This window comes from Protomyctophum bolini, assembly GCF_963924005.1.
Source record: "Protomyctophum bolini genome assembly, chromosome: 1".
Classification (NCBI taxonomy): domain Eukaryota; kingdom Metazoa; phylum Chordata; class Actinopteri; order Myctophiformes; family Myctophidae; genus Protomyctophum; species Protomyctophum bolini.
The window spans coordinates 48,633,629-48,659,897 of NC_137862.1; the positions used below are offsets into that span (position 1 = coordinate 48,633,629).

Sequence of the window (26,269 nt, forward strand, 5' to 3'; positions counted from 1 at the left end):
AGTGGATTTTTCACTATTTTGAAATGTTTAAAAAAATGATGATAAAAGAGGAATGGTTTTGAAGATATCAATGTTTCCACCCGACAGCACCGGTGTGTGTGTGTGTGTGTGTGTGTGTGTGTGTGTGTGTGTGTGTGTGGGGGGGGGGGGGGGGGGGGGGGGGACGACACACACATCCAGAAGATATTATTCACACCCTCGTGGAATTTCACAGACAAGCAGCCCTTGCTTGTCAACATGCTGATGGTTAATAGCGGGATGAAAGCTGTTCTGAAGATGAAAGGAGCATCTTATACAACTCTTACTGCAGTGCACACAGACAGACATGTAGGGACTGGAAGAAGCAAACAAACCAAATTAGTTCCCAAAGTTTTATAATCATGACTGAAATACCAAATACCTATTACTGCACCACTAAGCAGTAAAAGCAGTTACCTTTGCGTCCCGATATAATAGGTCCTGTCATTATAGGAGAACAGATTTGCTATGGTCAATATTTTCAAATTATGTTTTAAAATCTTGAAAGATTTTGTCATTATTGTGCACAAATGTATCCAAAATAAGGATAGCAATGTTACCAAAGATAAATATCAAACCTATCAGGCCATCTATTTTCCCTGGATGGTGATAATCTCATAATTCACGTGTTACTTTTCACGATTCAAATTGAAAACCAGCAAAAGTAGCAGATGTACGAGCCCGAAACGCGTCCCTTCAAGCTTGTCGATCTGCTTTTTTTTATTTAATTATTGTACAAAAAGTATAGAACATGGAGATAAAGAGGTTTCTGACTGACGCTGATCTATTTGAATTCTGTCTGACCAGAAGCAGGGATAAAACTTATCCCCCCACCGGACATAAACAATAAATGGCCAGAGGCGGGTCATAAAAAGCAGAGCCTTATGATTATAGCCCCCGGCCCTTCCCCCAGCAAATTGAACCCTGACGACAACAGAAGCCGTATTGTGTTTGCGAGGGTGCGTGCTGGTTTTCAAGAGGCCCCGCAAATTGGTTTCTAAGACCAGTAATGTGGTCCCCTTTTTATTGGATTTTCGGCATGAAATAGGCTTTTAGGTGAAATTAAAGCTCACAAAGTGCTGTTTGGACTGATTGTTTGATAGCGCCTTGCACCACATTGTTTACACTTCTAGATAACTGTACTTTGGTAAAGTTTCTGCAATTTTACAAGGGGCTGATAAAAGGCACCAATTTGAAAATTGAGTGGATTGATAGTGGCCTGTATCTGTTCATCTGTTTTACCCCTGTACACACCACCGACTACGCTTTCAGCCCTGTTGGTGTATTACGTGTTGGCATGCCTCAGCATCTAAGAAAGTACTAACAAAAGTTGAATGTGTGCAACAACTTCCCCCACAGTTTCTATTAATACTTGTTTCCCCAATCCACGCTCCACTGGAGTTTTACTTTGGGGTTCAGCCATTGGTTGGCATTGTATATTGGTATGGCATACATGGGCAGTGCATTGTTATCAGGGCCATGGACAGTGCATTGTGGTCAGGACCATGGACAGTGCATTGTTGTCAGGGCCATGGGCAGTGCATTGTTATCAGGACCATGGGCAGTGCATTGTTATCAGGACCATGGACAGTGCATTGTTATCAGGCTCATGGGCAGTGCATTGTTATCAGAGCCATGGGCAGTGCATTGTGGTCAGGGCCATGGACAGTGCATTGTGGTCAGGGCCATGGGCAGTGCATTGTTATCAGGACCATGGGCAGTGCATTGTTATCAGGGCCATGGGCAGTGCATTGTTATCAGGACCATGGACAGTGCATTGTTATCAGGCTCATGGACAGTGCATTGTGGTCAGGACCATGGACAGTGCATTGTTGTCAGGGCCATGGGCAGTGCATTGTTATCAGGCTCATGGACAGTGCATTGTGGTCAGGACCATGGACAGTGCATTGTTGTCAGGGCCATGGGCAGTGCATTGTTATCAGGACCATGGACAGTGCATTGTTATCAGGCTCATGGGCAGTGCATTGTTATCAGGCTCATGAGGCAGTGCATTGTTATCAGGCTCATGGGCAGTGCATTGTTATCAGGCTCATGGGCAGTGCATTGTTATCAGGCTCATGGGCAGTGCATTGTTATCAGGCTCATGGGCAGTGCATTGTTATCAGGCTCATGGGCAGTGCATTGTTATCAGGCTCATGGGCAGTGCATTGTTATCAGGGCCATGGGCAGTATTGGAAGGCATATACTTTTTCCTGAAGTAAAAGCAATTTACATTTAGCAATTCCTCAACGTGGAAACACTTTGGTAGTACAAGTAAAGTATGTTTATTAAAAATACGCTAGTATTGGCATCAAAATATACTCAAAGTACCCATCAATCATCATGCAGGTTCAGATTTCCCTATATAGGCTATACCAGCAGTTAGCATCCAATGAGTCGGTTGGTGCACCATCGGTGTGTGAATGTGAGGGGGCAGGGAAATACAAGCACAACCATGAAGCGGGGCCGGACCAAATCTGCTGAGGCCAATGTTGTTGTTTATATCTAAACGCAGGACAAAGTTACATTATACCTTTACATATACTTGAGGGAATATACTTAATTACTTTCAGGGCCCATGGGTAAGGATAAAATGCCCTGGTCTGGGAGAGGAGAGGAGCGGAGCAGCAGACCCCTACTATTATTAATACAGGACACGCAATCAATATGCTGCTGGCATTTCTAGGTTCCCTTGGCCTGTGTGGTGCTTATCTTAATGGGAGTGTGCTCCCATTTTCTTTTATTGTGTGAACCCCATATATCATTACCCAACACACACCGCCTGATCTACCATGCCATACAGTGAAAAAAAACACTGAAACGCAGAGAGAAACAATTTATGCAATTTTGTTATGCATTCATTGATTTTTGTTTCATAAATGTTCTACTTTCCTTGCGCTTTCTCTCTCTCTCTCTCTCTCTCTCTCTCTCTCTCTCTCTCTCTCTCTCTGCTTAAGGGTGTGGATGGGTTGCATACTGCGAGTGTTGATTTTATGTTGGCTATTCAAAAAAGTAAGAATCAGCATTAGTCACAGTTCACAGTTTTACAGGTAATATGTGGGTGAAAAAACTTGCTGGGAAGAAGGGAAGCTCAGTCTTGTCTGGGTTCAGCTTGAGGTGGTGAGAACTAAGACATCCACTGTGAGATGTCAGCCAGGCATGCAGTGATGCGCCCTTCTATCTGAGTAGCAGACGGGTACAGGAGAATCGTTCACTTGCAAGCACCAAAATTGGCACACATACTTAATAGGGATTGCTCTTTTGATAAAATCATCAAGATAATTTCAAGCTGGCCGCCATTGAATAATACAGTAATATTGCATTTCACAATAAAATCCCATAGACTTGAATGTTCTTGGTGTCAAATCATACATTTTTCACTATGTAGAATCCAAATTTGGACCCATGGACTTACTCACTGGCTTCCTTGTACCATATATCAGTCCCTGAACCCTAATATTCTGCTAAAATTGTGTTATGTCTGACTCTGGAAAAATGGTAGTCTATATCTTAATTAGTATTGTTAGAGGTTTAGTGTGTGTGTGTGTGTGTGTGTGTGTGTGTGTGTGTGTGTGTGTGTGTGTGTGTGTGTGTGTGTGTGTGTGTGTGTGTGTGCGTGCGTGCGTGCGTGCGTGCGTGTGTGTGTGTGGGGGGGTGTAGTAGCTTAACAGAGCGGTTGTCAGCCAGGTGGTGGCACCGCTGCTGTGAAACTCAGCATGGGTTCAGTATCAGCGGAGTAATTAGTTTGGTGTAGCTATAAATAATCATTTCAGTGTCCCAAATGTTGTCTCTAATAAGCCCCACATCAGTTAGTTAGTGTAGATTACATGTAGTTTACGGTTTACCATGTATGATGTTTATAGTTAGACAGCCACGCCTGAATTGACAGGGTATGCCAGCGTGGGAGAGCCGAGCCAAGGGTAATCGGGGTCTATACACAACTGAATACAGATAATGATCATACTGTGATACCTTGATTACCATTCACCACGACGGCAAATATAGACCCAGGACCGCCTAAATTCAAGAGTGACTGGAGCAAGTATGTTGTTTTTGCCAAGAGAAGAAGAGTAGAGCTCTCATCACCACATGCACGACAATCACAACAACATCATCAACATAATGGCTACACTATATGATTGCAACTAATATCCCCCTCTTTCACGCAATGAATGAGATGCCTATTGAACTGGATCCATACAGACTTGATGATGGCGGTGGTGGCATTGAAGAAAATCTGAGGAGGAACAAGGCGCAATATCACGAAAATTGTCGCATTATGTTCAACGACATGAAACTGGAGAGATAAGAGTGAGAATCACCAAACAAAAAGCACAGAGTGCCAGTGGAATGCCAGACTACGCTGAGTAGAACCAGCATTAAAAGCAAAGCGTGTTTCATATGTGAAGAAGCCGCATCCTCTGAACTCACTAGAGAAGCTACTGTATGGCAATGAATCTCATTAAGATAGTTAATTAATGTGCCCAAACTTTAAATTACGGAAAACTTCTTGCAAGACTCAGTGGTGGAGTTGTTATTGCACAGGAGCTCCAATACCGTGCTGCATGCTTGGCAGATCTGTACAATAGAGAGAGAGGTCGTGCCTCAGAGTCACCAAGAGACTGGAGAACATTTCTCATCTTCAGATCAGATAGCCTATAAGCCACGTTACAATATAAAATAATTGTATTACCATGCAAGGGCATAGTATAGGCCTACAGTACAAATTTAGCGTAGCCCGCATTCACTTTTTCCTCTCCCCTCCTGCCTCCTCCACTGTCCACATCCTCCCCCCCCCCCCCCCTCCACCTCCACCATTGAGCAGATTCAGTACAACTGTACAGCAGCAGGGCAAAACAACATTTTACTTATAAAACTGTGATGCGACAATATAGGGTTCTTACCACTGAATAGATCGGAAGGATATATACCGTCGTCCGTCATCATCGCGTCTTCAATCGCCAACTAGATCGCCGTCCTCAGCCGACAACTGCTGGGTGGGGGGGGGGCTGTTTCATGGCTCAGATCACCGTTCCACTACTCCAACGACCACGGGGAATCTGGGACAGGGACCCCGGGTATAGGGGGTCGGGGATTGAAGGCCTCTGGGACTTGACATGTTTCACCACGGTGTTAGCGCCGACTGACTAGCCTGTCCCCAGTGCACCGGCGGCCCCCGGTGAGAGATACACAATCCCCCCACCAAAATAAAGGGGGTGGAACGGTATATATACGTACAGTACGTAGCAGATAACGTCCCCAAGGGGGTATATATACGGGTGCTTTATGTACCTGGGGAAAAAATTAGAGCCCGATCTAGGCCCGATCACGTCATTTTCAAAAGATCGGGATCGGGGAAAAAATATCGGGAAAAAATTATTTATTAAATATAATATTTTTTATTTTTTATTAAATCTTTTCTTAATTGTATTTAACGTTACAGAAGAAACGTGACCATCTATAAGTCTTAAAGTCATCCTCCCGAGTCTTTAGTTTTGTTTTTTAATACAGATTAGTTCATAATTAATAACAACAAAACATCCTCCTCTCGAAGCAGCCTCTTGCTGCTGCTCCTAGGAAAACTTAGCGCACGACAGTGACGTTGGCCCTAAACAGCAGATCTGCAAGCTCACAAAGAGTTGCTTTCGCAACGCGCTGTGATCTTGTAGATTTGCTACGAATGGCGACGTTCTTGCGTAACTTGCGTAACTTGTAACTTGCGTGGCTAGTAGGCTAATAGCAGAAAGCTAACGACAACAAGCGGCAGCGGCTGCACTGAAACAACCGACGCTTAAAGCGACTTTTAAAAAGAAGGAACCACAGAGAGAGAGAGATGATGAGGAGAATCCAGCCCTCGCAAAGACCACTCGGTGGAATAATTATTGATCGTCATACACAGAGACACACACAGCGGAGTAACCTCGAATCAACAGGCTTCTAAGCACCGTCTTGTTCAGATCTGCTTCTGCATCTGCACTCGCTGTTTGAGTGCTAAAAAGGGAGAGAGAGAGCAAAAACAACTTGTTGTTGTTGCTCTGTCCACCCGCAGGAGAAGAATATTCCGTCTGAAAAGTCCCAACAAAATACTCTATGTCCCATCCATGACTGTAGATAGAAACCCTTCTTCTAATAATATAAGCATAATATCTCATGCAGAGATCTTTATTGTAAACTTTTGTAAATGTTTCTGTGCCACGGAATCCCTCCTCTCCCCAGGGAGCTCTCCTCTCCTCCCTGCATGTGCTGCGACTCTGCACCACGTGTGAGCGCATAGGTGCATTATTTTTCCCTTGAACATAATGATGAGGCACATTAAAATAGCAATATAAGGGTTTTTTTTCCCCCTTTAAATAATGAAAAGGCAGAAATGTCTAATAAAATAATATATGCTAAAAAAATAATAAAAGATAATGCTATAAATAAACGTTTTGAGTGGTGCAAGCCAGTCCCTTGGACTGGGTATGAGCATGAAAACAGCATGGTTGTTTTTCACCACCTGTGTGCAACCTAACACACGCACACAAACACATGCCCATATTAACTGTATATGATGATTTCGTGTGTGCCAGTACAGTACAGTAGAGGGTACAGTAGAGGGACCGGCACACAGTAACTCTGTCATTTCTCAACCGTTTCGGACACGGGGCGGCAGTTCGGAACCGTTTTAGTCCCTTTTTTTTCTTACTGCATTGCCAAAATGTATCTGATTGGGAAGAATTATCGGAAATGATCGGAATTGTATCGGGAGCAAAAAATAGTGATCGGATCGGGAAATATCGGGATCGGCAGATACTCAAACTCAAATGATCGGGATCGGATCGGGAGCAAAAAAACGTGATCGGTGCATCTCTGGAAAAAATAGTTAATATTATTCTCTTGGCAAAGACAACACTTGCTCCAGTCAGTTTTGAATTTAGGCAGTACTGGCTGGATGTATATTTGACATCTTGGTGAATGGTAATCAACGTATCACAGCATGATAGCTATCTGGATTCAGTGAATCAAGGCAGAGGCGTTATCCTTTTACCGCCATAATGAATGCACAATAAGGTATGGGATAGGATTAGGTTCGACAATAAAACATATGATCTACACCTAGCCCGATCGTTTCATCCAGTATCGTTTAAGTCCCTTGCGATCTGTACACCATCTGGGTATAAGTCCATGAATAAGTCATGTACCCTTGGCTCGGCTATCCCGCGCTGCAAGGCATACCCTGTCAATTCAGGGTCGGCTGCCTAACTGAACATCATACATGGTAAACTACATGTAATCTACACTGGCTAACTGATGCGGGGCTTATTAGACAACATGTGGGACACTGACGTCATTATTTTAGCTACAACAAACTAATTACTCAGCTGACACTGAACCCCATGCTGAGTTTCACAGCAGCGGTGAAGTCTGAAGTCACACCTGCAAACTCACGATGGATGAAAAAAGGGTGACAAGATCCCAAATCAAAGCCCTCCCACGGGGTCCAGGGCATATTGCTTCACAATCCGCCCTGCATGGCATTGGCAGCCCGTCAAAATCTTTGTTTTTGTTATCATGTAATGGCATAAAGTAGTACACATCTACAGTACTATACACACACCTCAGCTCATCTGACGTAAAACTGTATTTGTTCCTGTCGGGCAGAAGCCTCTTAACTCTGTATTTGTGGTTGTTTTTGAGTGGTGCAACCACTCCAAGGAACAGCAATGTCCGTGTTCACCTATGTGTTCATGTGTCTATGTGTTCACCTATGTGCCTATGTGTTGGTTAATGAGCACCAGCATGACTATTAGTACCATTAGGGGCGCTGTTGTGACAGAAACAGAGAGAGTGATAGTGCTGCACTGTTGCCTGGTAATGAGAGAGAGAGAGAGAGAGAGAGAGAGAGAGAGAGAGAGGAGGGGGGGGGGGGGAGTTGCACCACTCAGTTCACACAGGTGTGATTTTTTGTAAATGAATGCCCTACTTGATCATACTACAGTGTCACACAAAAGCATCAACAGTAGCAGATCCACACAAATCTTCTCTTCACACAAGTTTTAGAACCAAATGATGTGAATATCAGGATGGAAATGACAATCCTTCTCCCTCGCCCTCCTTATCTCTCCCTCTCTGTATTCATTTCTCTTACTGTCCACTGGCAGCCAGCGGAGGCAGCTGAGTCTCTTTAAATAGTGGCAGCGCATTCAAATTTAACTCGCTGTGACTGTGCTTATTTACATCATCAGACTTAACACCCCGCTAAATTGAAAGCTTGAAAGCAACACAGATTTTTTGCGGCCCTGGGGGTAATTTGCGGCATGATTAAGTGTGCCCCTGGGACTTGTTTGACAACAGCCCCAAGGGAAGAGGAATGCTGCGTCCACTGCCTGTGTGACTATTGCACTATACCAGGGGTTCTCGCATTTATTCATGTCAAGGACCCCCACATTGGCACATTGCCCATCTGAAATCAGGCTATATTTTGTGCCATGGACCCCCAAAAGAGAATACTATACTGTACAAAACAAAAGCCCAGCCACAAAAACCTTTACATGCATTCAAATAAAAAAAATCACACCCGTGTGAAGTGTGGGGCACTCATGATATATCATCATGCATTCATTCCGGCCAATCACAATTTGCGTCCTCACTTTTGTCTTCAATGTTTGTGTTTACATAATGTTTGTGTTTACACAAACACTGGCAAATGGCCATTCATTATCGATAGCATACAATGTTGGTGTTCACACGCACCTTCAAAGCTGGACATTGGAGGGGCGCGCCCCTCAAAAAATTGCTGACACTCGGCCGAGAGTCGAGACAGGGCGCTCCTCGACCCGTTTTTCTCACTTGTACTGGTTTCTCACATGTACTGTAACATTATGCTCAAGTACTGTAACTGCAATTACGGTTGTGAGGTACTTTTACTTTGAGTTACTAGGCAAATTGTCAGCTTTAGTATTTAATTTGAAGATTATTTATACAAAACATATCCATATACAGTACATACACCACTTGCTGTAAGCACAATCTTATGCTTAGGGTTAGGCTATTCAAAAATATGTTGCATCACATCATATTCGAAAATGCAATGTGCTAGCTATTTTCAAAATGTTTTTTTTTTTTTAAATGCCAAGATAAGATAAGATGCCAATACTCAAGTACAAGTTTTGAATACAGGACTTTTACTTGTAATAGTGTTTTCTACATAGTTAGAGAAAATTTGCGAAATGTGTGGCAAATCTGCAAAAAAAAAAGCTTACCAATGTGTTCATAAAAGTGCTATAAATTTGTTCCAATCCAACTCCCTTGGGAAACTTTGTGACAGTTGCTGAAAGTTGGGGTACCATTAACAACCAAGGCAAAATTCCCAAAATGTCATTATGCTTTAAGTACCGTAGCATTCAGCATCATGAATGGATTCATGATGCTGAATCCATTCCAAGCATTAGTTTTGCACGGAAATACTCCTTGGGCTAAATTCGGCCATAGCCACTTGCCCTAATGTGCCCAAATGTGCTGACCTCATCACATTAATTTGTGATGACGGCTATGGGCATTTTTAGGCAAAGGAGTGTTGTTTCTGCATAAATAATGCTTGCAATGGTTTGACACGTCACATTATGCTACTTAAAGTATAATGAAATTTGGAAAATGTTGCCTTATATTGATTGATAATGGTACCCCATCTTTCAGCAGCTGTCACACAGTTTCCCAAGGGAGTTGGGTTGGAACAAATTATTATGTGATTGTATTTTTATGAACATCTGTGAAGAAAGCTAGTGGTAAGCAAACATTTTCTTGTAGATTTGCCACACATTTAACTAATTTTCCCTTATTCATATCCTTGCAAGACCCGGATATATTTCTACTTGCAAAAAAGAGATTACAACCTTACTACTACTTTGTACTACTAGGATTTGCAGAGGAAATTATGTAAAATACAAATATAAACTTCAATGCAAATTTTATGCACATGTTTAATAATAATTATTAAAATAATAATATATATAATTTTTGTTTGTGGTGCATAAGGAAAGAAGGATACACAGCGGCATTCCGAAGCCCGATATTTTCCGACGCATCGCCATTCCGACTCACCGCATTACCAAACCTGTCCCCATGTAGTTACTTGGATTCCTCTTCTCTTAGGCGGTTGAAAACCAAATTGTGCTCTTTCCATGTGAGACGCAGTGTGTGTCCCTCACTAATGACTCAGTTCCTGATGTGTTCATTCATCCCCTACGCTAAGACAATCTGTTTACCTATTAATTCACCCCATAGTCGCGTATGGGCTCATCACACGGTTCCCTTCCTGGAAGAAAAGGCAGAGATTACCGCTCATTGCTGCCACGTCGGGCCCATCTGTGACCTAGAAACATTGGGAGCACCATTCCTTCTCTCCTATCGAGCTCAGACAGTTATCACGTTGAATTAGCCTATACCTACTGGGAGGCAGTACTGGCTGCAACTGCTTTATACCGTTAGTACCAGGGAATGTGTTTTTTAACCCATTTTGACCTGGGAACGATTCTATAAATGTCTTCGTTCTTCGCTTTTTCAAAAACAGCAGACCTATGTGAGCTTGTAGATCTGCTATTTTTCAATAGCTAAAGCATGGCATGATGCCAACACTAAAAGGGGTTCCCGACCAAAGTTAAGTTTTAACCCATTCAAGCTAATGTACCGCCAACACCAACCATCTCATGAATGTGTGCAAAACACATTTATTTTGAAAGGCATTTCAACCGGAAACTGAAAGTCAGGAAGTGAAATCCCGCTATGTAACATGTCCCGCGAATGTTATTCATTTACCCCAAAACATAACATAACATAACAAAAATAATTATATATCTTACAAACACAATTATGCAAATGTAAGTGTGTGCGTGTGTATACATGTCCTTTGGCATTTCGTTGCAATTATGTTGCAATTCAAAATAGTTCAATAAATGTATAATTTACAAGCTACACAAACGCTGGCTGTATCATTTTAGATTGTTTTCCAGAGTGCAACAAGCTGATTAAAGGTGCAGAAATGTCAAGTATTGGGGGCTTACATTTTCTGTCCTGTCAGCAAATCAGTGGTGTTTTGAGATAAGTGCTTTTTATTCATGAGGCACTCTATACACTTTGCAGCCACTGATGACTGGAATATTGAGGTTAATTTTCAGACGGCAAAAATGAATGAAATGCTTTTACCTTAATATTTTCTCCATATGCTGAAGGTGAAAGCATGAGACCTGTCATTGTTTGTATGCACAGAAAAATAATGGTTCTTGTATTCAGTGAACAAGACCTGGGCCAGTCGGCCACCGGCCTACTTGGGAACGATGCAAGTTGGGAACCTAGTATGCAATACCCGTTTTAACCGTCTGTCTGTGTCCCTTTTGTGCCCATATTTGGAGATATGTCTGTCTGCCAGAGTGCAAACTGACTATGAAAAGTGGACTTGTTGAGTAATCAAATGGCAGGTGTGGGGTTGCCATGGCAATCAATTGGCTGAGACAGAGGCTGAAAATTCTACAGGTGATGGGACTTAGGCTGATTAGGTCCACTGGCAGAGCCTGACCATAGAGCCTTTTGTGGCAGTTCTGGACAACCTTGTATCCGACTGACTGAAGGCCGGGCAATCCCTGTGGTGGTGTGGAACGCGTGTCTCAAATTTGAACAATGAGGCCAAACCATTAGGGTATTATCGATGAATAATCTTGGATCTGTCAGCACTAAAACCCCAAACACGTATTGGATTGAATGTAAACACTGGAGGATGAAACAAACTGAGCATTTGCATAAGAGTATAGGAGCAAAAGCTTTTCTACAGGATGGGTTCCCACATTGATTGATTGATGGAAATCTGGGCCTATATGGCAGACCTGGAGAAAATAGCAGACACAAATAAATGCATTTGGCTGGTCTGGAGTAGCACAATGTGTGCCAGATAGAACCAGGACAGTACATATAGTTTTAGGTGAGCTGTCAAATACAGGAGGAAAAAAAAAGATATTGACATTTTACTTGTGTTTGCCAAATCATTTGGTACTTCTTTTGTTATTTATTATTTGATATGGTCCCTTCACCACCTGGTGCCTGATTGGTTGAAAGCCAATCTTAACAGTGGTTCTCAAAACTGTTACATTTCAGGAAATGTAACATGCACACACACGCACACGCGCACGCACCGATACAAATATCCACGCTCATGCCCGTACACACACAATAACGTCAAGTCCCTGACACGGCAATAATAGCGAGAATAGCAGAGCTACAAGCTTTGTAGGATACGCTATTTTCGTGCCACACAATTATATGAGTTCTCACCACGTGTAAGTGTTTGTCTGTATACTCTGTACTGTTTACATTTCTGCCAATAAAGTATTCAATCAATCAATCAATCAATCAAAGTCTGCCCGGCTAATTAGCATAATGTTAGTTTTTTATTATTAAATATAAATATATATATTTTGTCATAGAACTTGAGGCTCGGCCCCGGCCTGACTATAGCATACATTTTCGGCCCGGCCCAGGGTCGGGTTCGGGCAGAATTTGAGAACTCTCTCTCTCTCTCTCTCTCTCTCTCTCTCACTCTCTCTCTCTCTCTCTCTCACTCTCTCTCTCTCTCTCTCTCTCTCTCTCTCTCTCTCTCTCTCTCTCACGCTGCTTGCAGGTGGCAGTGGGTCAGATTGACAACAAGCCATAACGTCAGACTTTGACTTTGTTTCGACTTTGATTAGTCTAAAGCTGCCAGTCACAAGATGTATGCAAATTCTGTTTGATGCATGCAGGCCTCCCGGTTGGAAAGCAGACATAGTTTCCATGCAGTGCTCATTCTCAAACAGCTGTGTTCTCTCCTCTCTCTCTCCTCTCTCTCTCTCTCTCTCTCTGGCGCCGGGTTGTTATAGGTGGTGGGTCAGATCGACAAGCTGACGTCAGACTTTGACTTTGACGTGGACGATGAGTGGACAGTGGCCACGGCCAGCAGTACGTCCAGCAGCGAGCGGGGCCTGGGAGAGGCCTTCAGGCTGGACTTCCTCAATGCCGACGTCCTCTCCGACAGCAGCTGGGACTTCTGCAGCTACCTGGAGGCCTCCGGTGTCTCTGCCGCCCCCCGCAGGTCAGTGCAGGCAGCGGCTGGCAGTGCTGGAAAAAGTACTCAAATTATTTTTACCGGTCCTCCCCGGTAACAAGATGTGCACGCACGCACTACAGTGGGGACGTGCAACAGACCAACAGCACACAAACCGAGGCCAAACCCCCGGCTCGATCATGATTGCCGGAAGGCATCCTGATTGGATGAATGCTGCATGGGCTAGCCAAAAAGGTTTTTTGACCCCCAGGGGTTAACTGGGGACAGGGAGGAATTCCTTATATGGTCAGCACACTCTATAGTAGGGATGATTATCACAACTACAGGGATATGTGATTTTGCATAATTGTGTTTGCTAGCTGTTATTATCGCACATTAGCCAGGCATACTTAATGAACTGGTGGGTGTGGCGGCTGTGGCCACATAAAAACGACATTTTAACAAACACTTCCTCCTTATATAACAATAATACGGTACTATTGATCATGTTTTAGGGTGAAAAGAATCATGGCATTCCATCTTCAACTGTGAGTAATTGTATTAGTGTTCGTGGACTCATAACAAACCTCGCTCTGCCCGCAGGCCCGGCGAGGATCCAGGCGAAGCCTGCAGCAGGCCAGAGCCAGGTGGCCGCGGGACCATCCCCACCCAGACCCAGACCCCCACCCCGCCCCCCACCACCGCCACCGCCTCCGTCTACTCGCAGATGAACGGCGGGCTGCCCATCCCCAACGGGCCGCGCATCATCACGCCGGACTCGTCCAGCGAGGATGCCACGAGCAGCTCCACGCACAGCCACAGGACCTCGCGCACCTCCGGCACGAGAGAGCGGGTGCGCTTCAGCGACAAGATCCTGTACCACGCGCTGTGCTGTGACGACGACGAGGAGGAGGACGATCCGGGCGAAGAGGAAGGGGGGGAGGCGGGGGAGGAGGACAAGAGTGGCGGCGGCACGCCGGACAGTGACGGCGCGCGCAGCCCGGTCATGGTTGGCTCCACCCCCAAGCGCTCTTCCTCCGAGCATTCGCTCCATCACAACTTTCTGGACCCTTCGTACGTCCCCTCCCCGTTGGCGAGGGGGACGACGACGGGGGCCCACACGCTACCCAGGAAGGGTCTCCTGAACCCTGGCTGTCGTAAAAAACTGCTACGGAACAGCAGCACTCAGACTGTCTCGGACAAGAGCACCCAAACTGTACTGCCCTATATTCCAACCAAACAGAAAACCAAGGACCCCTGAGAGAGGAGAGAAAAACCCTTAACCGCTACCATAGGACTCATCATCAAGAGGACCGTGTACTATTTAATATAAAAAAAATACATAGATCATAGATTAATACACAAATAAATTAATTACTAAATAAAAATAAATGATATATGGGAAAAATCATTCGACTACCTAAAGTCATTCCAAGGCTCAGGGAAAACAAGATGAAATGATGAAACAAAAGCTGGTGAGAGCGACAGCAGAGATTGGTGGACCAAAACGGCCAGCGTCTGTTATTAACGTTAAATGATGAAAAAAATAATAATAATAACGGAATGGATTCCCTATGTATAATCATTTGCAACACTTATTGAGATTACTAAAGCAATCTTTTTTTGTTTGTTTGTTTTATTTTTGTTTTGGTTTTTTTGTTCTAGGAAGTTGAACGTTTTCAGAAGTCAAAAGGTTAAATGTGAAGAGGTTATTTCCCCTCCTACACAAATATAAAAATGATAGTTGCTGTTGGTGGAAACCTCTTATGTCCAAATAACTGTTCATTTTTATTAAAATACTGTGAAAAATAGCTAATCTTTCTACAATTCACAATGTGTCACATCGCCTTGTGAGCTTGTAGATCTGCTATTTACAATGCTTTTGAGTAGTACGGCATACATTTGCGGACAAAAACAAATAAAATTTAAAAACGGAGATATGAGGTTTCTGCCCACCAGCAACAAATATTGCTTGTTCCTATAATGTGGATACAAAAACACTGCACATTCTGTACTCTGAATATGTATAAACATTGTCTTTTTCATGTTCCAATTATTTGAAATGTCAAGGGGATCGCTGGTATCAGCAAGGGAACGTATATCTCCATGCACTTGTCAAACCTTCTCGCGTCTTTGATGTCAAGCTGAGTGAGGATGCAGACACAGCTGCTGCTGAGACTGGAGCTGATGGGGGGTAGAAACACACACAAACAGGTATATATCGGCACTGTCGGGTGGAAACCTTGTATGTCCAAAACTGGATACCCTTCAGGAAAAAATAACATGTGTTCCAATACAGTGGTTTTCAAACTTTTTGCCAGGTGCTTCAAAAGCGCATGGACTACATTTTGTGATTGATTGAAACCTTTATTTCAGGGGAATCCAATTGAGACCAGGGTCTCTTTTTCAATGGCGCCCTGTATACAAACAAGAACATTTACAGCAATGGTTTTATACATGACATAGGGCCGATTCATACTCCTATTTTACCGCTGTTTCAGCGCTGTAGTGCCAAAATGATTTCGGCTCGTCAGAATTTTTCAGTAGCACCAAAGAGTCGACTTTAGGACGGTACCCGCCCCCCCTGAACCTCAAATGACGTCACATTGTAGGCTCTACAGAGCCGAACCGACTTTTATTCGGCTCTAAAATAGGAGTATGAATCGGCCCATAGACACAAGGTACAAAAAGATATATTACAAGTCAAAAACACACACATACACAAAAACAAAACCTTAAAGCCAAATATTACAAAAAGCAGGTGCATATAAGCCTTCCTCTAGTGTGAGGTCTTGACAATTGTTCCATAAATGTGGAGCATTCACCCTGAAGGCAGTATCTCCCAATTTAGAAGTAGTTTTTGGTACCTTCAGCACAAGCTTATCTTGCAATCTGGTACCATAAATTGATGTATTGGGTTCTATCAGTTTTGTTGAACAGGGTAGCATGTTGTTTCCTTCTAAGAGCCAGTGAAGACTGAGGTGTATAGTGTGCAGTGATGGGTTCTGAAACTTGCTCCTGTAATAAAGCAAAGTGCACTGTGATAGATTGCATCCAAGGGTTTTAAACATTTGCTAGTACCTCTAGTAGTGACTGTAGCGACGACCGTAGTGGACACCTTTCCATGATTGGCTGCCTGTAGGCTGACTCTAAGCCAATGGGAGACTTAACCATGAAACCCATAGTCTGAACGGCATAACGAACGCTGCATGAAGCCGTGAAGCCGTGAGCTGAGGCAGAGGCTGCGGAGGCAGTTATATGACTGAGTCATTCTTGTTTTTAAGTCAAGGACCACCAAATTAATCTATCTATTTGAGTGCAAATTCCAATCTGATAATATTTTGTGTCATGGACCCCCATACAAGATTTGTTTTGTTAAAGTGGTTCCAAAATATTCCATGTATTTCACATTATTTTCCCGTTTTTTCTAATAGCAGGACCGCACTTTGTGAACCACTGTTTCAATGGCACAGTGTAGTTAATATTTCGTCAAAAGCTCTTTTCATTGGTTAAATATTCATTAAAAAGTATGAGTTACTACTACCATATAACCTTATACTACCATGAGTAATATTAACAAAACTTATGGTGTCCCTATTTTGGGCATGTCATTATAGGTGAGAAAAGTAGAAAGGTGTTTTCTGCTTTTGTGTGACACTGTCATACAACAAAAGCATAAAAGAGGCCATTCATTTATTAAGAAATCACACCCATCATACATCATCTCTTTCTGGCCAATCACAATTTGCGTCCTCACTTTTGCATCTTCACTTATCTGCCCTCACTTTTATCTTCAATATGTACTTTGCTCAGCCAAAGCAAATCATCGCTATATGGGGGCCAATCACAAGCCAATGTTTGTGTTCATAAAAGCTGGGCATAGCCCCTCAAAAAAAGAAAACATGAAAAGAAGAAGTACAGTATAATGGAGAGACACAAGGATTCTGCCCGACAGTTGTGATATACTTTAACCCATTCTGACCTGAGATCAGATTCATACGAGGTTTCCACTGAACACACACTGGTCTGATTAACCCATTCTGACCTGAGATCAGATTAAAAAAAATGTCAGTCGTTCTTCGATTTTTCAAAAATAGCAGACCTACAAGCTCGTAGCGCGCCACTCGGTGGCGCGCTATGAGCTTGTAGATCTGCTATTTTTCAATAGCTAAAGCATAACATGATGATATCACCAAAATGGGTTCCCGGTCAGAATGGGTTAATGGTTCTCAAAGTGGGTCCCTTGGAGAGGTTCCCAAATGGACCCTTCCGGATACATTTGGTTCCATTTGTATGGTTCTGGGGGTCCTGGGAATTAAAGAAGCTTGAGAACCACTGATATTATTAGTTTGAATCTTACAGTCCATTTTCAATGTTTTTGACGTTCTTTCCACAGAGGGAGGACGTCATCAGGGAGGGGGAAGTATGTGTGTGTGTGTGTGTGTGTGTGTGTGTGTGTGTGTGTGTGTGTGTGCGTGTGTGCGTGCGTGCGTGCGTGCGTGGGTTGAAATGAAGGCAAGTGCATAAAGAAAATGTATGTTTTTCTTTTCATTCAGTGGCCCAGTGGGGATTTTGGACTCAATACAGCAGCATTTTATTCACAGGGCTCCAGCCAATAGCAGGGCTGATCGATACATTGGAAGGGGAAGCTGCTGTGAAAGGTCTATCTGCTGAGTGTGCAGCCACTTCTCCCGAGGTCTGTGAACAAAAAACTCACAGTCAGACCTATTTAGTTAACACCAAGCGGGGGGAAGGAGAAGAGGAAAAAAAATAGTGATCTTAGAGAATTGACATTTTGTGTGTCCAAGGGAGTTTGTTGGCAGAGACAGAGAAGGTCCATATTCTCTTTTCAAAAAGGCTTTCTACCAGAGCAATAATCTGCCCATGGGTTCTTCATTGTGAGAGGAAAGCCCCCTCCCACTCAATCAACTCCCTGCGGGTATGGTACTCGGTTTAATAAGAAACGGGAATTTGAAATGCCAAGATCAGTCTCCCGTGGTGAACCCAGTGGTGGAAGAAGTATATACTCAGATCTAGTCAGTAAACACAATAATGAACAAACACTTGGAGTACCAAATAACAGTAAGCTACTCAAAGTTTTCTAAATTTGTCAAACCTTTTTTTGCCTTTTCAATGTCATAGCATTTCAAGTATAAAAAAGGATGAAGGTTACCATTAATGACTGTTTTGTATTAATACTTTTTTCCAAATTGTTGTTAAAAGTAGGCTACAGTACTTTCCACCCCTGGTGTCCCGTGAAGCTGATGTTTTTGGACTCATCCTCGGGGGCAAGCAGAGATACTTTATTCACTCTTGTAGAACAGCTCCGTCCTACTTTAAGGTGTAAGTAACTTTCCAGTCTGCCTCCCTATCTTTTGTAGGGGTGAGAAGTACATGGTTATGGCCTTATTGTCAGTGTATAGGGCAGAAAACGTGTATGTCCAAAAGCGTAACCTCTCGGCCGCGTCCGATTACCATGACATTTTGCACGCACACTCCCAGCTGGCCAAGGAGGAACCTCCACCACCAAGTTCATATTTTCTTTTTGTTGCTACTACTACTCCTACAGAAAACGGACACATATCAGGGACACTACCATCTCTGGAGCCATGTGGTCAAGATGAAAAGATGTTTCATATTCCATTCAGTCTGGCTGTTTGCGGGCCATAATAGTGAACCAGTCCTGGCGGAAATCTGCACTTTTATAGTTGGTTGTAGGCTATTATTACAATACTTAAACTGAGTGACATACACACATTATATAAAACACTTATCACAGTCATTCTTTTGACAGTGGTCCGAGTAGAATCTATTTTATGCTGAAGAAGACAGCATCCATCTCCATCTGTCAAACTCCATCTGCTGAGTAGATGGAGTTGTTCAACTCCATCCCCAACTGGCTGGAGAGTAATGAGGCATCATAATCAATGATAATGGAAACAATATGCTGCTTAAAACCGCTGCCCGTTTTAATGGAGTCAGTCACGGACAGCAGTCAATTAAGATAATTGAAGATAATTAGCATTAAGTCATTGTACAGGACCACATGCAAATACCTCTAATATAGCTCATTTCATACGTCACCAGAGAAAACTGGGATTGTCAAAACTGTCATTTGCATATAATGAAGAGGAAATGTGGAAATATGTAGGCTAATATAATTTATAATTTAAACCAGGGGTTCCAAAACTTTTCCAGCTCGAGGCGCAAAATACGGCATATTTGTTTGTCTCCCCTAGCTGCATGGACCCAGCAATACACTGTGAATTACTTACTCAAGCCTCAAAAAACTAAAAATATATAAGAAAAAAATAATATTTGGCTGATCTATAAAGCTCACAACACATCGCAAAGCGATGAGCTTTCAATTTCCCTTGTATCCATTAACTACGTTACTGTATGTTACATTTTGGCATTCTCATAAACGTAATTTGGAAATCAGTGTTTGAACAGCTAAACATCATGATTCCACTAAATCGTGTTTTGTGGCGTGGAAGACTCTGGCAGGCTCACCCAAGCTCCATATAAAGAAATGCAATGATCATCAATGTAGATTTTATTTCATACTTAACGGTAAAGGGGGCTGCCAGAAATATTGTAAGTATAGTTGGTTTGGAAAGCTGGACATTTACAATGTCAATTTATAGACCAATATCATGCCACGTACCAAGTACAGTACATTAAATATAGTATACAACTATATATAGCAACTTCATCCACTTATATTTCTTCACACAGACAGCTGCTTTTCTATGCCCGGTGTCTGAGGCTCATTCTAAAAATGCCTTCTAAATCCTAACTCATATGTGGCACAAATACATTATGAGCTTGTTGATCTGCTATTTTTGAAGTATAAAATAATGGTTAGAATGATTGTGACACTTACATTAACTACTCTCACCAGGGACCCATCTGGAACCCCCATCCAAGGACCCACTGGGGGTCCCCGGACCCCACTTTGAGAATCAATCTGCTATACATTTGCTAATATCTAAAATGACAAAGATGCATCTTGGGCAGGCGAGGGGGAAGCATATAAAAAATAGCAGCGGGCATATCAAATCACAGTGTCATGTGCATGATGTAAAGTGGCATGCAAAAATAACGGCATCTAGATAATGGACTAGTATGCAAATATCTGCAGCTGTCCCCGTCTGTACAAATTGGTAATTTTACCACTGAGGATTTCTCTTGTGTGCATACCGTACAGGAGGGGATGTGTTGCTTTTCGATTGTTCGTTTCCACTCACGTTTTCCCTTTGTCTCTGGCTCTGCTAATCCCGTACAAGTCCCCCGTGAGAAAGATGCATTGAAGAGAGAGAGAGAGAGATCAATGGCGCACTCCCCCCACACAGCACCGACTGGCATTTCCTTGCTAGATGGGGGGACCAACAGGTCATCGTTGCCATTAGCATAAACAAACAAAGCAATGGCGCACACGCAGGCAAAGCATCAATCACAACAAAACAAACTAAGCCCTTATTGTGATGCCCGTGCAGCCGCCAGACTTTACATTTCAAATTCTTGTTTTTTTTCCCCGTTTTTTTTCTCTCCCCTTTTTCTAGCGTGCAACGCTTTGTGAATCATATCTGCGGTGAAATCACCTCTTCGAGTATACGCAGGGCTCTTTGGCCCCGGCACGGAATACATTATCATTGGGGAGAGATTTGAGATATTTTTCGACAAAAACATTAGCAGCGTTCCCTCTTGCCAATAGGCTCATTATTCATGTCTAATAGGGCAGAGCTAGTGTCCCCTGCTCTGTGTCGGGTTGGTGACGGGGAGGCGTCCAGAGGTTATGGGGAATCTGAGCTCATCAGCCCAGCCGGCACCTCTGCATTCATGCCTTTATAGGCACATCATCATTGTTTTGATATGTGCATATTGCATAATACAATACATAGAAACATGTGCACGTGTGTGTGTGTGTGTGTGTGTGTGTGTGTGTGTGTGTGTGTGTGTGTGTGTGTGTGTGTGTGTGTGTGTGTGTGTGTGTGTGTGTGTGCGTGTGCGTGTGTGTGTGCGTGTGTGTGTGACACAGGTCAGTGGTTTTCCATTCATTTTCATGTTCATATTATATTTTCATATTACGTTGGCTGAGAGGCCCCACATTTGAAAACCTTTTTGTGCCAGAGACTCCCATTGCAACGCGTTGGAAGCTTGTAGATATACTGGTTTTGTTTTTGGAAAGCTAAAACATAAAATAGGCCTCAAGTGTTTAAGAACTTGAACCATCCATATATTATGGGGGGAACATCAGCCAGAAAACATTGTCGATCTACTACACATAGGATTGTCTATTTTTTGACGAAGAGATTAGGTGTAGACGGAAAAAAAGTGGTACAAGTACAGAGTCAAGGTCTTGAGTACTATAGTCACAGAGGGTTTATATTATGTGGTGAAACTGCATGGTCCTCAGTTAGCTGGGGACCGCCTGGAACCTATGTGGGGGTCACCGGACGTCCGGACCCCACTTTGAGAACCAGTGGTTCAGGTTTATACGCGCTGCACCTGCGTGCCTCCTCACCGTGTGCAGAGACCGTCCAGAGACATGCCGATACAGACATTAGATTTATGGTTAATTTGTTTAATTTCACGTATTGCATCAATTACATGAAATCGAAGCGTCCGACGACCCGTAACTCAGAGGAAGTCATTTTGCTTGGCCGGATCCAGGAGACTGGTGCTGAAACCTTGAATGTCCACTCTCCACATTTTAATTGGATGTTGTGTGTGTGTGTGTGTGTGTGTTTGTTTTTTGTTGTGAAAAACAAAGTGGCTAAATGAGGTTTTTATAAATATTCAACAGTAATAACAAGATCTTGTGACTAAATAATAACTACATTCTAGCCATTAGAACACAGGTTCTTCCTTTCTCTCCATTCCCTAAAATGAAACGTCTAGTTTGGACATATAGGTTTCTACGAGGTTTCCCACCCGACAATGATGCTAATAGGATACCGCAAACAGAGTGAGTCATGTCTTCCGTGTTTTGACGTCACCGGGCGGACCACTTATTAGTTCACTTTCCTGATCGATGCTGTAATCACTGCCCAGGGAGGGGAGGGATTCTGCCTGAGTGGTCACAGCAAGGCCACGAAATAGCAGTTACCACCACGGTTAACAGAATGTTGACCACCCTTACATATTATATCCACCACTGAGTACACAACCTCTGTGTATGGTATACAGAGGGAGAAAAATCATCATAGAACCGAACAAGCGCACACCGCACGCACACACACACACACACACACACACACACACACACACACACACACACACACACACGAGGACACCAACGTTTTTCGGGACATTGATTTTGGACAGCCATTTTTAAACCAAAATCCTAAAGCCGAAAATAGCCCATGATAAACAAGCAAGTGGGTTTGCGGATAATTTTTGTTGTGCGTAAGTATAATTCTGATTTCAACCCAACCATGCCTATATCCTCATACATGTCTAATCCTAACACCAACCTGATTTTCTTCCTCACGGCCAAGCTACACCAGGCTTTTCTCGCGTGTTTACTCTAAACGCGCGGACCATGCGTGCGTAAGCCAAATACCCTGGCTACACCAGATCTGTGGTGCGCGGCAGATTTGTGCGGATATATAGATACGCGCGCATGGGTAAATTTTTTAGAACCGATCCTATTTTTAGAGCACGCGTAGGATGGCCCGCAGTATCCGTGCGTCTGGTGTAGCTGGTATCATTGACATATATTGGTCCTATCCAAACGCACTGTACGCGCGCAGTAAACGCGCGCAGTAAACGCATACGCATGTGCGCAAAATTGCCTGGTGTAGCTTGGCCGTTAATTGTACGTCTACGGTAGGACCACTACCAGTTGACCTGTAGTAAGTCTCATGGTCGGGGGGGTAGGACCAAGTCTCATGGGATTTGTTTATAAACATTTTGGTATTTGTTTATAAACATTTGTGATTTGTTTATAAACATTTGTGATTTGTTTATAAACATTTGTGATTTGTTTATAAACATTTTGCGATTTGTTTATAAACATTTGGGATTTGTTTACAAACATTTGGGATTTGTTTATAAACATTTGGGATTTGTAAGTCTCATGGGGGGGGTAGGACCACTACCAGTTGACCTGTAGTAAGTCTCATGGGGGGGGTAGGACCACTACCAGTTGACCTGTAGTAAGTCTCATGGTCGGGGGGGTAGGACCAAGTCTCATGGGATTTGGGATTTGTTTATAAACATTTGTGATTTGTTTATAAACATTTGTGATTTGTTTATAAACATTTTGGGATTTGTTTATAAACATTTGGGATTTGTTTACAAACATTTGGGATTTGTTTATAAACATTTGGGATTTGTTTACAAACATTTGGGATTTGTTTATAAACATTTGGGATTTGTAAGTCTCATGGGGGGGGTAGGACCACCAGGGCCGGTTCTAGGCATAGGCGAACTAGGCGGTCGCCTAGGGCCTCAACCACTGAGGGGGCCTCGTCACAGGGAGAAGATTTTTTTTTCTTTCATGTATCCCTTACATGGGCTACTGGCCACATGTGGCCCCCACCTAGCTTCTTAATTTTGATCTCAAAGTGCACCAGATTGAAGCATTTTCATGGCAAGGAGGGGGGGGCCTCTGTATAATATGTTGCCTAGGGCCTCAAAAGGCCTAGAACCGGTACTGCGTCTACCTTCCCACATCTCTCTTTTAAAAGATAAAAACATTGCTTTGTGAGGACCAGGAACATTGTCCGCACAATTATTTCTTAAATCTTCCCCGTCAAGTCCAAAACAAGTTCCTTGCCTTCCTCTCCCGGCTCTCGCTGTGCATAGAGGCACCTCGCCTCCATCAGCAGGGAGGAAAATGGATGACGCATCTGTGTTTTCTTGGCTGATTGGTAAGAGTCCATGAAGCGAAGAGCTCAATACAGTCGCCCTGATTACTATGGATTGGCTAACGGCTGGGTCTACCTAAGGTTGATTTGTTTCATCTCTTGTGTCATTTATATCCTGCTCCTACCAGAACAAACAATGTGTTCCCTCCCCCCCCCCCAGCCCAGACTTCCTCCACTTATAATGCTCCGTTCATAATTTGTCACATGGCGGCGCAAAAATAGCCGCCCTGCAAGCTCAAGACATGGTCGTGGACGCGACACGTATATATGTCTTCTATTTTTGTCATGTGACGGAGTGTAAATTAGGCTTTAAAGGCTCCACGTTCTCCCTCTGTCTCTTTCTCTCTCTGTCTCTCCACCTACAGTAACACCCCCACCCCACCCATCCATTCCCGTTTATGCCTCCAAGTCGAAGTTGACTCTCAATCACTGGCCCATGCATCTTCTATGCCGCTCGCCCTGCAGTCAAGATGATGATAATGGAGTCGAATAAGTCAAAAGTCATTGCCGCGCGTCACTCGAACAGAGATCTAATTTAGGGCCCTTTTGCAATCCAGAGCTTCTTGTGATGCCTGATATTATACTGCATCTCGCCACGCACTTGACACAGTGGCAAATCAAATTGGACGATACGCGAAAAGAAAGAAAACTGCTGCATGATGGCAAGTAGCAAGTGGAACAATAACGCTCAGTGATTGAATGTTCTTATAGTTCATACTGGCAGAGAACTGGCGCGAGTTCTTTATATTATTTTCATGCTGGCATATAGAGGATAACACTGTTACTGAGAAACATCCGACACAGTCAAGTGCCAGTCCTGGGACTTCGAAATTAGGTTCCAAGTATTGCAACCAAATCCAAATTGCTGGGTATATACCCATACTAATGAAGATATACAGTATCAAATCTGGAATCGATAAAGTCCTAATCACTTCATTTTAAATCACAATTTTCAACCATATAATTCGTCCTCACTAATGTTCTTTATACACTGACACGAAACAAGACAGGAACGCCCCAAAACGTCACATCCGGGACATTTACCCTGGGCAGAATTTTCTATGGCTGCCAATGCAACTTTTTCCAATCCTTAATCACATACGGACAAACATCTATGCCGATAATATCTAACCTGCGGAGGTAACGTGCCTTGTCTACGGGCAACAGATCTTTCAACCTATGTCATTGCAAATACGTTTGATAATCGCTACTCTGCGCAATATTGTTTTGGAAATGCCACAAATTGCATTGCAGTGAACGAGAGCAAATCACAACTTACCCTGGGGGTGGTGACTCCGCCCTGGCCTGAATACGCGTTGTCGTGTCAGTGTATACGATGGCACAATTTCCGTCTACTCACTCTGTGTCTCATTGCTGGAGGGCATAAACCTACCTACCAGTGACACCATTAAATTCTTCCTGGGACGCTAGCATGCTGAAATAGAAGCCAGCAATACAAATAAAAACCTGCCTACAAGTAGGATCTGGGACGTATTAGGACACCGGTTCTCAACCTTTTCCCATTTAGGGCCCACTAAACGAAAACCATGCACCTATCTGACCACCTTTTGGCTGCCATGTGAAATGGTCGGATGGGTGGGTATACGGCCGTGTGCATTTTCAGCACATTTAGTTTAACGATCATCAATCGATAGTCTCCTTTCTTGAATCAGTGTAACTAAAAGTTAATTTATTGGTATATCACAATGAAAACAATGTAGTTGTCCCCCAAGGTTTTAAAAAGAAAATACTATGACATTTCTGTAATTTTTCAGTTGTGTCTATTTTAAGTTAACATTACTCTAAGAGACCCCCAGGTGTGGTTGTAATATCCACATGTTTTCCCTGTGTATTTCTTACTGAAAGCTAGCCTTTGAGTCAAAAGGCCCAATCGGAAAAAAACACTTGTGACATCATAACCCTAACCCCTCCCCCATTATCATACAACACACAGCTGTGAGTGAGGCATACGTTCAGGTGTGTGGTGCTAAGGTGAAAACCAGGTATACTTAACGAACTGGTGCACGGTGTCATCAACATCATCATCATTAACACACTCCTACCTGATTATCGTGTTTTAGAGGGGGGAATCACGGCACTCCATCTTTATGTTATATTATCATCATCATCACAATCTTAGTGTTTTGCCCCTTATCTGGGGGCCCTCTTGCATTATCCCGACAGGCTGAGAATAATCGCTGCGTTATAGGATCCATACCGTGGAGTGCTGCTCACATGCCCACGCCAGCCAGCCGTCCAGACCGGCTATTCAGCCGCCGGCCCCCTCCAGCCTGCAAGTAGCCCAACCTTAGCACCTGAGGGCTGAACC

General features: G+C 43.4%; 1 protein-coding gene across 1 annotated transcript in view; it reads left to right on the forward strand.

Moving 5' to 3' along the window:
• Positions 1-14,531, forward strand: part of insyn1 (inhibitory synaptic factor 1) — an 87,692-nt gene extending 73,161 nt beyond the window's left edge. The window contains exons 2-3 of the mRNA XM_080761710.1: positions 12,900-13,111; positions 13,667-14,531. Coding sequence (XP_080617836.1) covers positions 12,900-13,111; positions 13,667-14,324 — 870 coding nt within the window. The 3' untranslated portion in view covers positions 14,325-14,531. The remainder of the gene's footprint in view (positions 1-12,899; positions 13,112-13,666) is intronic.
• The last annotated feature ends 11,738 nt before the right edge of the window (positions 14,532-26,269 follow it).